Source organism: Eleginops maclovinus, chromosome 11 (assembly GCF_036324505.1).
Source record: "Eleginops maclovinus isolate JMC-PN-2008 ecotype Puerto Natales chromosome 11, JC_Emac_rtc_rv5, whole genome shotgun sequence".
Classification (NCBI taxonomy): domain Eukaryota; kingdom Metazoa; phylum Chordata; class Actinopteri; order Perciformes; family Eleginopidae; genus Eleginops; species Eleginops maclovinus.
In genome coordinates this window covers 9610756-9627716 of record NC_086359.1, presented here as the reverse complement: position 1 = coordinate 9627716, position 16961 = coordinate 9610756, and the positions used below count along the sequence as shown (strand labels likewise).

The window sequence follows — 16961 nt, the reverse complement described above, 5'->3', positions numbered from 1 at the left end:
TCTGAATGTCGAGCCCCTGGCCCGTTACATGTCCAAGTTAAACAGCGCCATGATGCAATCTGATGCAGGTGGTCTCCGTCATTCAAGCGCGAGGTTAAGGGTTGATACATTATTTTTACTCGATATGCAATCACCAAAGCCACAGAGCAGCTGAGTGGTCTGTGTGATTGTTGGAGAGAAGAACGGCTCGCAGATTCACCGGCCAGTGAGAGAGAGAGTTTGAGTTACTGCTGTGTTCAAGTTCAGTCCTTCAGACATCGCACCTCAGAGACTCAGAAGAAGAGGAAAGGTTTGTAGAGGAAACAGAAATCTTGATCTAATGAAAGGAAACAATGGGCAAGGATCCCGTTGGCCCTCTAGGTCTTCCTCTCTGTACCCACATAGTTTCATTCCAGAATCAGATTATGGGACAAGAGGGATGAAGCCATGTGAGTGACAGACAAGTTAAAATAATTAGGATTAGAGTTTAAAAAGTCCCAGAGAGACGAGAAAGGGAGGATTCAAAAAGTGAGAGTCAATGAAAAGGGCATTGGGGTCATCGCCTCCCTAATCCTCATCAGATGTTGTCGAGACTGGAGCCCCACTTTGCTTATTAATCTTTTTTAATGGCTTAATTAATAGCAGAGCGCAGACTCAGCAGCTCCAGGAAGGAAGGACACAGCGAGGCGCTGCGACCGCAACTGAACAAGGCTTCCTCCGTCTGTCTCTCACTCGTATAGGAATGTCTCGTGGGAGAGGAGCTGGCTAGTTTGTTGTGGAATATTGATTGTCAACGAGTTTGAATCCTGGTGATATACTGCTGACATCTACCCGCAGTGAGCTGAGCGAATGCTTGGCAGGCTGAGCCGTGTTCGGCAGTTTTGGTTTGGTTAAGTGGTGCGAAATAGCCTAACATATGTTTTTGAACACTCCATTTATTGAAGGTTTTACTCTCTAATAACTCAGGAGGCTCTTTTGAAGCAGCAGTGGCTCCAAAAGCAATTAGATTTGTGGCGAGAGTAACCAAGAAACATACATGCAAACCCGACAGACTCCCGCTGTTTCAGAAGAATCCAGCCTCTGTTGCTTTAACCTCAACGGACTTGGCTCAACACAAAGGTGTTTGGTGAATTATGGGTACTCCGTCTGCGTCAGGGCTCTTGAGTGGCAGACACACACTGCCAGAGCGAGACGCTGCTCGATGCGGGGTGTGTGACTTCAGGTGGTCTCGTTGTCTAGACTCACAGTTTGGAGCAGTTTTTTATTCTCGTTGGACTCTCTATCCTCACGTTTAACAGCCTCTGACACATCTGAAGGCAGTATAAGCGAACCTTGGGCCTGTGAGAGGATTATTATTATCGTTGGCTTGGTTGGAAACACTCTCCAAATCCCCACAGTGCTCAGCGGTGTTGTTTATGAATCTGTCGACAGCCAAGTGAAACAGCCTCTTCCACAAAACACGACAGGAATCCCAGCAGATAGAAACTGAGGATGAACTCTGTCGACTCTGACAGGACATCTCTGTCTCCAACCCAAATTCCAATCCCAAGCTCTCGATATCTGCATCACCGAGGATCACCGGAGGAATGGGGAAGTGGATAGTGAGAGAAATGGGGGTGCAGGAGGGAAACATGCTTTCCTCCTGTCACACATTGTGCCTTATCAGCCTCTCCTGCAGCCTGAGAGAGTGACAGCAGGTCTGGACTGTGTTACCGTGGTGTCAGCAGCACAGGCTTTGTTCTGCTGAGGATGCCTCTGTTTGGGGGTGAAGGAGAGCACAGACAGCAAGAAAGCATGGCAGGAAAAGGGGAAGGAGAAATAAAGATAAAGCCAGGTGAGAAGTTATGAAAAAGGTTTGCAGCAAGTTTTGATTTAAATATATATTACAATATATGGCCTTTCTGTTTTCCTCTGTCCGTATCTTTCCTAATCTATTCTGTGGTAACTCAGTCCAAGTCACGACGTTAAGCAAGTGAGGGCCAAACACTTTCTCTGTGTTCAAGAATGACCTTTGATGCTCCTTTTGTTGACTATTGTTTATTTTTCTCGTGAAAGTTAAAGCCTCATTTCCCAAAGTTTGTGTCAGAGTTTCACAAAAATATTCACAATTCTTAGTTTTTTTGATGAATGTCCTCGATAGGGATTCGAGGAAACGCTTGAAAAGATCAAGATATGAGCTGCTGACTGGAATTGTGCAAAAGAACTCATCCTCCTCTGAGTTGATACTGGAAGAGTTGCTCAATATTTACAATATTTAGCTGATTTAAAAGCCTCTGGATCCTGGAGACGCGTGTCAGCAGTGAGCTTCAGCTCGACCCTGAACACATAAGACATCCCATTTCTGTTTGTAGCGAGGCACTGGCTGCAGCTTCTCTGTAAATATTTGTGGTCTCAATGTGAATGGCCGAGAGATCCCGGGAGGGGAAACCTCGAGGTGGACATAAATCAGATGAAGGGATTAAAATGACAAAGAGAGAGGTGGAATTCACCGAGTGAAAGTGTTGCAATGGGAGGAATGTTGCAATCCTTATTTATTTTCTTCCTCTTTCCCTCGCCTCCCCCCCTCGTGCGGAGGTCTCCAGCGTAAATATTTTGTGTCGGCGGTTATCGCCATCCCTGCAGCTCTTCTCGGTTATGCACAAGTATACAGTGTGCAGGGATCAACACACGGCCACATGTTTGCGGCATGCTTTGCGTGCAGACACCTTTGACCCATTAAAATGCACCACATTCAACGCGCTGACACACACCAGATGCCTGGCCACGTTGCGGAGCAAGGCCTGCTTATATCACCTGAGAGGGAGCAGACACTACACCCTGTAGTCAGGACAGATTACAGCAGAGAGCTTTAAATCACAGGGATGTTTACCCACAGTACATTAATGCTATCTGTTACGGATTAGATTAAGATCTGTGTTAAGAAAGTAAAGTAAATCTAGTGGCTCTTATATTAAGACGTCTAGCCCTTTGTAAACATAGGATAGGATTAAGAGTGTCAGTAGTAGAACAAATAAATGTCTTCTCCTTAATTTATTGTAATTTAATTCTCGTTTAAGTGCCCCTTTCGTTTGCCATATGAATTATCGTTTGATTTATTTGCTCATGAAGTTAAATCAGTTTTAAATGTTGCTTTGGCTCCCGTTAGGATTAAAGTGACCACGCGAAAAACAATGAAATTAAGGTTTTGCTTCCAGTGTTGATTTCCAAATGGAGCGTTTGTCCCGAAGGTGCTACAGTGCGGGACGAAAGGCCAAATGAGGCACTGAAGGCGTTTATTGCCGACAGTAGGAACTAGTTTGTCCTGGCAAACTGCCCATTGAATGTTGATGTTTTCTGGTTAAAATGTGGCCCTGATGATGGCACTCAGGAGGTCAAACACATTGAGATAAAACATCTGGGGACGATGAATATTTACAGTGCATTTCATTGACTCCAGCCAGCAGTTTACCTTGTTATTTACCAGAAGGTCATTAGCCCCACTGCCAGCAGACCTGACTCTGCCCTTCTGTTTGCTCAGTCGTCGTAATTTTAACTTTTTAAAAGTAAATATATTTCTACCAGAGCAGGGGATTTGGCCGACTCGTCTGACATGTTACATAAACCTGCGTATAAAGACTTTTTATTTCCTCCAACTACACAAATCTGAATCCCCACAGCATCAATAACCGCAGCAGACTGTCTGCTGCTGCACAGAGTGCCTCACTCCATCCAAGTCCTTGTTCCTTAATGTTCCTTTGGCCAAAAGAAAAAGCTTCAGTTGCTCAACATGTTGGCTCAGTTATGAGCCAGGGGGGAGGCAAATGCTTTCGGATTTCCTGAGGACAACAGAGTAAGGTTAAATACCACAACTACCCGGACCCCCATTAATCGCCTAAACTGATTGCATGTAAGTTTGTGTTTTCCTCTGGTGACCAGAGGGAGGGAGGGAGGGAGGGAGTGTGGGAGGGGGATTCCTTACCCTGGAGCCATGCGTCTTTAGTGGTGGATGGATGGAGAGCTTTCAGTCACTGAGCTAAGATCAGACTGGCTCAGTGCCAGACAAAGAGGAAGGGGATACTGGGGGGGATATTTATATGGCACACAAGTGATTTACAACTTTTAATTTATCATGAGAGATTCGGAAATATTATGTAAACAAGACAGACACATACAACTGGAAATGGGAATAAAACATGGAAGTTGGAAATGTAAAAGCAGTAGATAACAGAGAAATAACTCATGACATCCCAGATCTGAACCAGGCCTTTTTGAGCGCAGTTTTGTGACATCAGACAGAAGCGACGGTAAAAACTATGAAAATTAAAGTCCTTGAACAAGTGAAATATAATATTGAGAAGGCATGGAATAAAGCAAACAGAAGCTGAGCAAAACTACGTGGAAAGGCTTTTTATTTTCCTGCTTTTTAAAGAGTCTGCCCTCAGGTGTTGTCCGGCAGTCTTTCATGTCACTTGCTGTTTGAAGTTTTATCTTCAGAGCCGTATACATCCGTAGAGGCAGCGTTGAAATCCATTTCATCCCCTCCTTCAACGCCACATGTTTGAGCCCCGCTCCCCCCTCCCTCGGCTCATTAAACGACACATATAGGTCTGTAAAAAGCCTTAATTGATGACTACTGCTGCCGTGTTTGTAGGTCAGGGATGTTGTAAAGCAGAGATGACTTGCGTTCGGTCGCTCTGTGCATGTGTGTGATTTAAAAATGAGAGACAGAGATGAAGGAGCGAAGGAAGAAGAGGAGCTGTAAACTGGGCCTAATGGGACCCTCCTCTGCAGGAGAGCATGAAAAACAAGGAGCCGTGAAACAGCCCGATGTGAAGCACTACCTCACTGTGTCATTAACACTCCGTCTCTCTTTCCATCCTGCGCCAATTTGTCTTTTTATTTTCCACCTGCTTTCTTCCAGGAGTCCCCTTCAGTGCCTCCCCTCTCCCCTCCATATATCAGAGCCTCTCTCCAGCTACTGTAGCATGTCAACAGGTGCACCACACCTCATGATGGTTCACAGAGCCGAGCAGGAACACCTCTTTCTGTGATCTCATTCCTAGCTTCAGGACTGGAAACACAAACTCTCAGCACCGATATACTCCACCGGCAGTCGTTCTTTTGACGCTTATGTCATCTTTAGGAAGTCTTTTCTAGTACAAAATGATTATTTTAATCGCAAATTTGATTTGTAATGATAAGGTGATAGTTTACTTTTGTTTTCTGATGTATCAGTTAGCAAAGTGTTGATGATTTTAAGTCTCTACTAATGTTTTTCACTCAAGACTTTATAAGGAACACTTTTGTGGAATTATGATATAGTCTGATAGTTAATTGATGCACTTACTGTATCAACAATCAATCACACAGCAGCAAATGTAATTAGGAAGAGCTCACATTATGGATATCTTAAATAAACATGAGAGTTTGTTTTGCATTTTGTGGATGATTTGGGGTTATTTGGTACATCGTGTTGATATAATGGGATTCAACACTCAGAAATCTGCCTCTAATGCTGGACAGCTTTGATAAAAGGTAATATATATATATATATATATATTTATATATTAGAGATATAATACTAGAATAATAACGTCAGGCTCTGCTTAACGACACCATGTACAACACTGTAGAAAGCATTCATAAACAACATCGATAATAATGACTCCCTTATGACCTCACACTGTAGCCAGGGATAATAATGTTGTTTACCTTCTGAACGCTTGTAAAATGTTTCATTTTGTGAGCCACACACTTCACACAGTGTTGACAAAGAGCACATTGTTAGGAGGTGAAGAACTACAACCAAACTTCAATGCCTCGACTTAAGGCACTTAAAATATTTCGACTTCTTTACGCCCTCCATTTCTCCCTCGCACATAATTTAAACTGACAAATGCGCCCGTGGGAATTCAAGGTGGACTGACTTTCTCCTTCCTAAGTGCTTCTCTCCAGTGTGTTTTTCAAGGCCTTTGCCCTTTCTTCAAATCTAACATGTTTGTCCCTCTCTGTGACCCCCATCCGTCTCTGGATATCTTCACCGACCCTCTTCAGCGCTCCCCTCCTACTTCCTTTCACTTTCTGATCTTCCTGAATCCCTCCAGTTGGTGGGAGGTGATGAGGAGGGACACACGCTACGTCAAAGGTCACAGGCTAAGGATGGAGGAAGTCGGCAGCTGCCAGCTTTCCGGAAGAAGAGCATCTGTCTCTATTCCATTTTTCTCTGGCTCTCTGACCCACCAATCAGCTCCTGTCCTGACACAAATGCTCATTTGGATTAGCATGTGTACATCGCATTCAAACTGGATGGGCCTACATCTGTAGTAGAGTGTGTGTGTGTGTGTGTGTGTGTGTGTGTGTGTGTGTGTGTGTGTGTGTGTGTGTGTGTGTGTGTGTGTGTGTGTGTGTGTGTGTGTGTGTGTGTGTGTGTGTGTGTGTGTGTGTGTGTGTGTGTGTGTGTGTGTGTGTGTGTGTGTGTGTGTGTGTGTGTGTGTGTATTATGTACATGAGCATGTGGTGGTGTGTTTTTTGCACATCCATGCGCTGTACGTCTGATAATACGTCTTTGGAATTTGGTGAATATGAAATAAAAACAGTAAACACAATCAAAACGTTGACGTATGTTTTGCTCCGTTGTCCCGGGTGAACTGAGATCACACCGCAGTCTTTTATCACACACACTGACATCTGTAATCACGCACACCAGGCTAAGGGACCGACCTGTGTTTGTACAGTTGTTGAGCGGTTTGCCTCGTCCTCCCGTTGGATCTCAGTGTTCCCCGAGTCTGTAATAAGCGAGCTCTCCCTTTCCTTAGGAATCCAGAAGAGGTATCTAGCAATTTCACTGAGGTCATTCTCCCTCTGGGATGAGGATGGAATAATGAGCAGGAAAACGACGACTTGACTTCCTCAGTTTCCTTCTCCAAAGATTGCCTTGCATCTCATCGCAGGAAATTCTTGGGATCCAGGAGTCTATGGAGGTCCGTTTCCCCTCCCAGATGGAGGCTGTGTAGGTGGACAGCTGTGCATAACCCCCCTCCCCCCCACACACACACTCCACAATCCAGCTGGAGAGCAGACCGGACTCTGTGGATGTGATTTAGAGCATCCTTCCTGGCATTTCACGGAGATGGGATTCCCAAACTTTATTTTGACTACAGGTGACCCGTGTGTTGAGGTCGGAAAACTCCGGCGACTCTGGTCCCTGCAAACAGAGACACGTGACTAGACCAGGTGACAGCTGCCTGTGGGATGACGGACAGTCTCAGTGGATTTAAAGTCTGAAACCTGCTGCTAAAAGCTTCCTGTTTCATGATGAATATGTGAAATAGTCTTTTTATTAGAACTGGAATGGTTTCAGTGCTAAGGGACGTTTTAGCGAGGATGGATTTTCTCATCAACAAAACATTTAGTTTGGCCCTCATTTTTCACACGGTAGCTTCTTGGTACAACAGGACCTCACAGATTCATCTGGAGGTCATGAGTCCTGAAACACGGGAAACAATGTTGATCATATTGTGAATGGTGGACAGATGTTGGTGCTGCTTTGTTATTGTTGCTTGTCACTTAGGCAACCAACAGTCTAACGAATGTGGGGGTCCAAGTGAACTTTGCATGAGAAGCCTATAGAGCTCGCTGCCTCTGACGTATAAAAGACCAGACTATAAATTTGAATTGTCTATTATTGCACCTCAAGCTCGGGAAGTCTCAAAGTTTCCTCGCATGTGAACATTGTTTTCTCAGAGACATACCCCGGAATCTTAAGGCAAAACTTAACAACATTTCTGGTGTGAGAGCCTTCGGCCACAAGTGTCCAGACCTGTGTCCAGATGTAACAGCCCATTTGTAATCTTGCTGCACTCCCTTTGCACTCCATCGTTTGACTTTGAAGACGGACAGAATTAGGTCACAGCGTCTGAAATTTTAAAAGGAAAAGCAGACAATTGTTTTACTTTTAGAACACACAATGCCCATCATTTCAGCTGCTTGTGTCAGTGACAGTTATCTTTCCTGCATCTGAATGTGTCTACATTGTTTAATGTAGAACAAAAAGAGGGTTTCCAACAGGACATTTATGTTGGATAAAGTCATCGACTTTCTGGTCGTATGCTGAGGCTTGTTAAGTTATTCTTTGATCAGATTTTATCCGATCTAAACCAGAAATCGTTTGAAGACTGTATTTTGGTTTGGCACAGAGAAGATAAAGAGATAAAAATAGACTTTAAATGCTCACCATAGCAGAGTATTAAAAAAAGCATTGTTTGGGAAATGTGTACAAGACTTTATTCGTCATCATTGTTTCATTTTCAAAAGCTCAAACTTTAAAAACATCTGTGATATTTTAAGGTTTTAGTAGCCTATGTTCAAGTTAGCATGTGGGAAGCAGAGTGTGTATGTAAAGCGTATGGATCGTCATGGGAGTTTTAAAGCATGTGTTTGTGGATTTTGTCCGACTATATTGTGAGAATATGTCCCTTTCAGATTAAAAAAAAAACCCTCTCTCTGTTTGTCGTTGTGGCTGAGGAGGAGGCAGATGTTTTCTCCCTCTGGAGCTCCTTTCATCGTTTCCTCCCAGTCTGTTTTTAGGCCTGGCTAATCGAACCCAGCCTCCCCCCAGAGACTCTCATGTGATACTAACTCTGGCTCCCGGACTCGACGTGTCCGCCAGTTTCAATGACTTGCTTCATATTAGAGAGAGGACTTAACAGATGAACTGGCCTCCATGGGTTTGTCGACTCCCTATTTAATCCTGAGAGAAGGTATTCTTATATTCATTGTGTTGGAAATGTTTGTGACAGCTAATTCAAAAGTAAAGATTGGAATTATTACTGTCTGGGAAATATTTGCAAGGTTTACATGTTTTGGAGTACTTCTACATTTATGTAAAAGATGTTGTTATGCCTAAAAAGAAGTCACTATCATTTAGGTCAGAAAATCAAGAATTCTGTGGGTGTGGAGTTGGAAAGAAGGTAGCTTTTTATCATAGTCTCTGTTTCAGGCTAATAGACTAGCCGCTACTAGCATACCATAGATGTATTATAGGTTCAAAATAAGGTAAAAAAACAAAGTCAGATAAAGATACAGATATGCCTCATTAAAAATCCTAAATAGTTTTTAAATACCTCTGTTTATGTAATCACCCATCTTTTCTTAAAATAAAATGTCTACCTTGTTCATTTCCGAATCCTTTCCATCATTATAAAAATGGGAAAGTATGAAAGCCAGTGATGTTATGATACATTATTAGTTACAGTCCCTCAAATATTGCTTCAACTTTAAAATAAATATCCTAATGATCACAGCGGCTGGCTCTCTCCTTCCCTAACATCGTCACATACAGTAGTTCCCTTTGACCGGCTGCTTCTCCATATGGTACCGAGCCGCCCAGACACAGCAGGCTCTTTCTGTTTTACGGTCCTCTGGCCCGCTGACGCTCCACTTCCTGTCTAAATGAAAGGTACAGAGCAGCCGAGTTGACTCCACAGCCATAGGCAGTTTATCCATGGACCTGAAACCAGACTGGTGCGGGGTCCAAACACAATTAGTTCCAGTTTGGGGTCTGAAGTTTGGCTCTAGTCACAGATACATTTGGAAGGAAATTCCCACGGGTTTCTTCTCATTCACCTTCCAGTTTTTCCTTTTTTATTTTAGATTCATGGCTTCCTTTGTCATTTAATCTCTTCCTGTCCATCCTTCCCTCTGCTCTTTCTGAACTCTGCGTGTGACCATTTATCTGTCTGTGTACATTTCAAACCGCCAGGATCTGAAACGTTTTATATATATTCAATACAGTATTTCCACTGTTGCGCTCCGGGTGAATTACGCTCCACAGTAAAAAAAAAAAAAAGGGCTTCCTGTAAACCTCAAATGAAGCTGTAAAACAGGAACAGAACGGACACTTTGAGCTGCCCTTCAGGCGTCTTATGTGACATGCCTCCTCTGAGTTAAAGGGCACACTATGGAGAAGTTGCGTCACATGGTTTTGTTATCAAACACACGCACATGCATGCGCACACACACACACACACACACACACACACACACACACACACACACACACACACACACACACACACACACACACACACACACACACATATATATGTATGTATAAATGTGTTTCTGTGTTTGTTTGATGTGGGTTACTGGGTGTGTTTTAGTGCCAGTAGCGAGCCCCTGCTTTACAGTTTGTTAACATCTCCTGGCTGACCTGTTGTTGAGGAAAGGGGGGTGGGGGGACGCTGGCATTAGCTCAGCAGTGGAAATTCACACCTGGCCTCTGGCTTTGCGGTGACTAAACGACTTGTTAAGAATATTAGTACTGTGGATTCTCTGTTGCACCGACTGCACAGACAGGCCTGTAATTCAACATAAACTCACAGTTTACTTTAGCCTGGACAGTAAACTGCTGAACTGAGGCCAAAAAAGACACTGATATAATGTGAAATTGTAACTTTCATGTCCTGAAATAGCATTAAAGCTTACAACTTAGCCTTAAAACTACTGTCTCAACGATATCCCATGTGGATAAAAGTTGTATTCATAATTTAAAATGTTGCTTAAATGAAGTGTGTGGGTGTGGGTCGAGAAAGTTTATGATTTTTCTCATTTAAAGAGCACAACACCCAATTAAAGAGTCTGAAGCAGCCGGCTGAAGGTTCCTCTGTAGCCTGTTATGATTTGGAAACTGCTTCACTAAATACTGCCGGATTGTTTTTCCAATTATCGCTAACAACATTTGGATTCGCTCGAATACGGTATGATGTCATGCCGTTAAGAGCTGCAATCTGTTCACAAATGAATACCATTTAATACATACATCTGTCAGTCTCTGGTTTAGCAGTAATTTGTTCAGTAAACCGATGTAGTCGAATTACAAGGTAGACCGCAAGATGAAGTCATGATGTCACTTCCTGTCTAGCCTCTGTTCTACTAGCTTCTGTGACTCAATGCATTTAAACAGATGAGTGTTAGCTTTCTATTTTTGACTTCTCTATAGAAATGAAACCCGTTTGTGGTTTTAACAAACAATGATAGCTTAGCACAGAACAACTACAGCCTTCATGAAAAAACAATGTCATTATGTCATCATATCTCTTTTCTGAAAATCAGATTTAGCAGAACTGGTCTTTATTGAGCTAAAATGTCAGAGATTATTCAACACTTCATCATGTTTCATCATGCATGCAACATCCACATGAACATGAGTGGACTGTACGAAGTGGTGCGAAACCAGTCGGGGTGAATCAGACGTAAATAATGACTGCAGTGTGAGTGACTGTAATTTGTTTGGTTGAAAAGCTCCTGTTTAATGTGGTTTGGAAACACAGAAACATAAACACCACGGAAGAAAGTCGCAACTGATAAAGCTTTCCCCTCAAAGAGCTGCAATAATGGCTGTGAATTATGGGAATTACCAGCAAATTGCTTGTGTGAAAACAGCTGTGTATCGGCTGATAAGGCCCATAATATCTTATTAGAAATAATCATTATCTGAGTTTTGGAACTAATTCAAAGTAGCTGAGATCACTGGATATCAGAAGTAGACGTCACTGGATCTATTAAAGTAAATCACTTATCAAAGGTTTAATCCGTCATTTTTTAAAGAATCCCATGTGAACGTAACCTTTAACCCCCGATAAGACCATGTGATGGATTCAGTCCTTCATTTTCACTCCTGCATGGCGAGCGATGAAGCTGATTGATGGAGGATGAAAGAATGTTGGAGGACCTTTTCGTGACCTCTGGTGCTTCATCTTTACAGCATGTCCTCTGACGGGACTCAGGTGATGCTAATAGGAAACACACTCTATTATGTCTGTGTGTGTGCGAGTGTGTGCAGGTGATCAAAAGGCTTTCCTAACGTAGCCCATGTGTGCTAACATGTGAGCTGGTCCGAGAGGCTCATAAACCTTCCTTTGATTGTTGCATTTCTCTGTATTGTAGTAAACTCGTCTTCAGAGAAACAAGACCGCTCTCCCTGCCTGCACTCATTAAGATGCTGGAATGAATTTGTCTTTCTGACCAGGCCAGTGAGATCATGCTGTAATTTTCGCCATGTTTTCCACCACTACACGTCCAGATCAAAATCTCCCAATAAATCTGTAGAGCTGTTTTTCATTGTTAGCTTTGTTAGCTCTTCTTGCATTAAAATGTGGGAATTTAGCTCAGCTTTTATACAAAGCATCTCACATACACTTCCATACCTTACACATGGCAACAGGAGCAAACTGGGGTCAGGTATCTTACCAAAGGACACTTTGATAGATCACTGCTGGGGCTTCGGATCTGAGCCTCCGATTGGTAGCCCCTAAATGTTCATTTATACATGTCTAACATCCAATGTTTACATCCAGATGTGTTTCTAACCATTTTCCTTTCTCCTCTCCCCCCTCCAGCGTGTCCACCAGGCACCTATAAACCAGAGGGAACACCAGGAGGCCTGAGCACCTGCCTCTCCTGCCCCGACCCCCAGCACACCTCCAGGCCCGGCAGCACCTCCGTCAGCGACTGCGTCTGCAAGCCGGGCTATCAGCCAATAGGCATGACCTGCCAGGGTGAGAGGAACTGATCAGATATATTTAATTTAGCCTCATGTTAAAGACGCCCTGTCAGGAGTTCAAATGCATCCCTCATTAGGGAGAAGAAATGTGATATTGCTAAACGACTCAGCATGACCGTGCTCCATTCCAACCCTATGTCCAAACAAAGTTCCCTCCAAAAGATTTCCAGTCACCTATTCAGTAGAAGTTTCCTCAGTTATCTACGCACAAGGGAAGCCAGTTTGTGAATTCAAGAAGTCGAAAAAAATAGAGAAATTATTAATCCTATTTTCAGATAATATTCCAAAGAGTAATATCTAAAAAAACACGTCTTCCGAGTGCACACTGGACTCTTCACCTCACCCAAAACGCCAAACAACGAAGTCAAACCAGGCAGTAGGCCGCTGTGTCGTCGCACAGTCATGTTTCTAATGATAAACGCTTTATAAACGTTTTAACATGTGAACAAACGCGCCTCTTTAAGGCAGAAATACGGGTTATTTTTGGCCAATAGGCATAGAGAAAATGTGGTGCTAGATGAAGATGAATCAACTGCAACCGAGACACATTATTCCACAGAAATATGCGGTCAGTATCTGGTAATATCTGATTCCAGTAATTTTATCACCCCCCCCCCAAAATTCCTTGAAGAGCGAGCCAGTGATTTCCACACACCAGTTCATCGAACACGGCGATCATCATTAATCAACAGCTTCACGGACTCATTGTGCTTTCCCTCCCTCTGTGGATTTGGGAGGTGATGTTTGACAACCCGTGATTTTTCGCTTTCATGCTTTGTTAGGAACATTAACTTTCCCCTGTGTCAGCAATTCCCACCAGCATCGTTTCTGTTTGCTTTGATACGTCGTCCTGTTTTATCTTCAGTGTAACTCTCTCTTCTCCCAGTGGTGTACTGTCCGGCGCTCTCTCCTCCAGAAAATGGCTTTTTCATCCAGAATGTGTGCAACAACCACTTTGACGCGGCCTGCGGTGTGCGCTGCCAGCCAGAGTTTGACCTCCAGGGAACCGGCATCAGACTGTGCCAGGCGGACGGCTCATGGTCTGGGACACCCCCCAGCTGCAGAGGTGAGGAGGAGGAGGAGGAAACATACATGGTGATAACATAACAATCAACACAGATGGAGGAGTTTCTTTTCACTAGCTGCCTCTGAAAAAGGGAGTTAAATAATTTAAGACGTATCCACACGGCCTGTTATTTGTTTCCCTGACAATTATTTAAATTAGTCATTAATCTACCAAATATTTTATTATTCATAAATATTAATATAAACACCACAAATTCTGAAAGTTGTTTGTTGGTCAAACTGCCTGTCCAAAACCCAGACATATTTAATCTGCTATAATGTAAAAAGATATTAAATCCACGAAGCATGGACCAGATTTTTTGAGTGTTTTTTGCTCGAAAAATAATAATAAAAAAAGATAAACTGATTAATAAAACTGCTGCCAAACCGTGACCTTATTTTGCTTGCAGTTTAAATTCAAGATAATCAGAATCAGGTATATTTCAAAGTAGGTTTTCGATTAAAATAATAGCTGCAATTATATCTCCAAAATGTATAAATTACTCAGATCACATGCTTTTTGCAAATTGTGATTATATAGTAATGTAAACCGTGTATTTTCTTTAACGCAAACAGTATCATATATACAACGTGATGCTCTTGACCTTAGCAGTGAATACACAAAACGAGTGGTTCCTCCACACCACACGTCTCATACGATTTCTGATTAACGTGGGAAGTCCATCGTAGCCCTGAGAACCTGCCCCTCCCTTTCGATGCTCAAATCTTCAAAAACATTTATATAGCATTAGATGGAGAAATGGAGATGAAGCATATGAGTTGTAGAAGTGAGAAGGAGTCTGTGTGTGGCGCAAAATTCTTATTCCCTGAATTGAGATCATGTGTGTTTATGCTGAGCAAGGTATCAACATTTACTGGGAGACTTCTGCTCTGCCGGGCCAGATGTGGAGAGGGAGAAGGTACAGTGAGGAGGATTCAGTCAGAAAGAGGAACAGAGATTTCAAGGACCAAAGCAAATTCCTCGAATGTGTAAACCTACTAAAACCGATTAAGATGTTGATAAGACCAAAAGGATTTAAGGATTTAAGAAAAGGAAGGTTTTACACCAGGAGTTCAAGAAAGGAAAAGGGAGTTGGAGAGGTCAAGAGATTAATAAGGAAAATTGCAGTTTTACCAGAACGCCGGCAAAAGCGTGAGTCATAGAAATACCAAGACACTGAATATTCAAGGGTGTGTGTGGAAGATTTATAGCAGTGGCTTTTGGGTATATATTTTTCTGAGTGTGTGTGCATATGTCTGCTTGTATGTGTTACACCGAGTCTCGTCTTTGCCACAAACTGTTGGACCTCCCAGCCAGTTGAGCCCTGAGGGAGGGGGTCTCCTCTGAACCCGCCTGTCTGTCTATGGCTGGTGATGAGAAATAACACACTACACACCCTTTCTGTAGACCTCAACATAACTCAGAACAGGCACACACCAGGGCTCTTTTCTGGTATTTCATAGGGACTTTTGGGTTAAATGATAGGTCCCAAGTTGTAGACGATGATGATAATTGTGCTGTACATTCCTGCAGCTGATTTACTGCCTTCTCATCCTCTCGTGATTTACAGTATATACAGTACCTGTCTTGAGAAGCTACACTATATTTATCTTGTCAAGCGTTTGCAGATTACATACAGTCAGCTGTGTTTGTTTTAGTCGTCTTAAAGAAGCATATAGATGAGGATATTGCTGATTTGAAGTAGTGTTTTTGAGCGTTTATGTGATTGGGACATATTTAACAGTTACAGTTTATACAAAACCTATAAAATTAATATGAATACGACTCCCTCTGTTGTTAGACCCTCACATTGGACAGGGGAAAACTCCCAAAGAAACCCAGCAGTCCAAACTCAAAAATTAGACTCTTATATTTATTTATTTCTCCCTGCAGTCCGCTCCTGCCCGCCCCTCACCAGGCCCCAGCACGGCTCCCTGAGGTGCGCCGATGGCGGCTCCTCCCGCAGGGCCGAGTGTCAGGTGGGCTGTGAGCGAGGCTACCGTCTCGAGGGAGAGACCAGACTCACCTGCCAGGCCAACTCCCAGTGGAGCGGACCCCAACCTCGGTGTGTGGGTAAGCCTTCATCACCCCACACCTCTGCAGTATAACACCCAGATATTGTTGTTCATGTTGTCTGTCCACCTGCAACACCTGTCTGTCTGCCATTTGTCAAATAAATTCAGAAAGCTTTTTCTTTTCTTTTCTTATTTGTTTATATATTTTGCTTTATATGATAAATCGTCCAGTCCTGCATTCCCTCAAACACACCAGCTATCTGTAGCAGTACATATTTGGATTTCACTTTAAGCTCATAGTGTCTTTAGCCTTTGCTGCTGTAACAGAACAGAACAGAAAGATGGTTTATCAAATTACCGACTCTAAAATAACACAGGATATGGCTCTTTCTATGTCCTGCAAAAACGTGGTTTTACATACACATGTAAACACACATGAGAACATACAATCACACACACACAGTGGTGAAGTGTATCTACAGAGCCACACTACATCCCCAGAGAAAGAAACATCTGCTTTCTCATCATGCAACTACAATCACTGCTTATACACACGCACACAAACGTACCCACACACTCCACAACTGATCGTTAAGTCAAAATAGTTGCACACACTCATGCCCGCCACAGAGAGCACCCAGGTCAGGCACAACAACACACAAAAAAGCGAGTGTGAGAGTGTTTAGCCACAAACCTCCGGCCCCATACTGACTCACTTCCAGCCAACCAGCTAGCTGCTCTATTTCAAAACTCAGAAAATCTCTGTTTATCGATAACGACCGTCTCTCTACCCACAATCTGTGTGAGTCACAGCTTGTTTGTCATTATCTTTTTGACGCAGAAAGAAGCTTTTGTTTGTGCTGTCGTGTAAAGGGACCGCTGCCCTGAGATACTTTGTTCATCTGATTGAAATCTCCCATGTTGAATCTCAGTGAGGTTCCCCTTTATAGCTCCTGCAGCTAGCGCCAATGAAACTAGAGAATCAGATCTATCCATCATCAAGTGAAAGCCACACTGGCCCTCATCCCAAAAAGCCTCCAGTAGGAGTCCTGTGGTTTGTTCTTTCTTTGGTTCATTTCCGACCAGATCCTTGGTGTTGTAGTGCCAGTTTTTGACGGACAGCCCCTGAAAGTAGTTTTATTGTTGGCGTTTATATCGGAGCCAGCTGAAAGTAAGATTTTAATCACATGTGGGTAGGAACACAGGAAACACGGTTGTGATCATGCATGTTCTGTTCTCTCTTGCCTGCGCAATATCTTTTAATACTCAATATATCTGATATACTGATTATGGCATTTCAGCTCAGCGTAGTTCTGGAGAAACAAGATGATGACGTGAATCCAGTTTGACTGCTTTATTT

General features: G+C 43.1%; 1 protein-coding gene across 1 annotated transcript in view; it reads left to right on the top strand.

The window, feature by feature from the left end:
• svep1 (sushi, von Willebrand factor type A, EGF and pentraxin domain containing 1) overlaps window positions 1-16961 on the top strand; it is a 69936-nt gene that overhangs the window by 23618 nt on the left and 29357 nt on the right. Inside the window, exons 4-6 of the mRNA XM_063894636.1 lie at window positions 12357-12515; window positions 13407-13586; window positions 15480-15659. Of these exons, the coding sequence (XP_063750706.1) occupies window positions 12357-12515; window positions 13407-13586; window positions 15480-15659 (519 nt within the window). The remainder of the gene's footprint in view (window positions 1-12356; window positions 12516-13406; window positions 13587-15479; window positions 15660-16961) is intronic.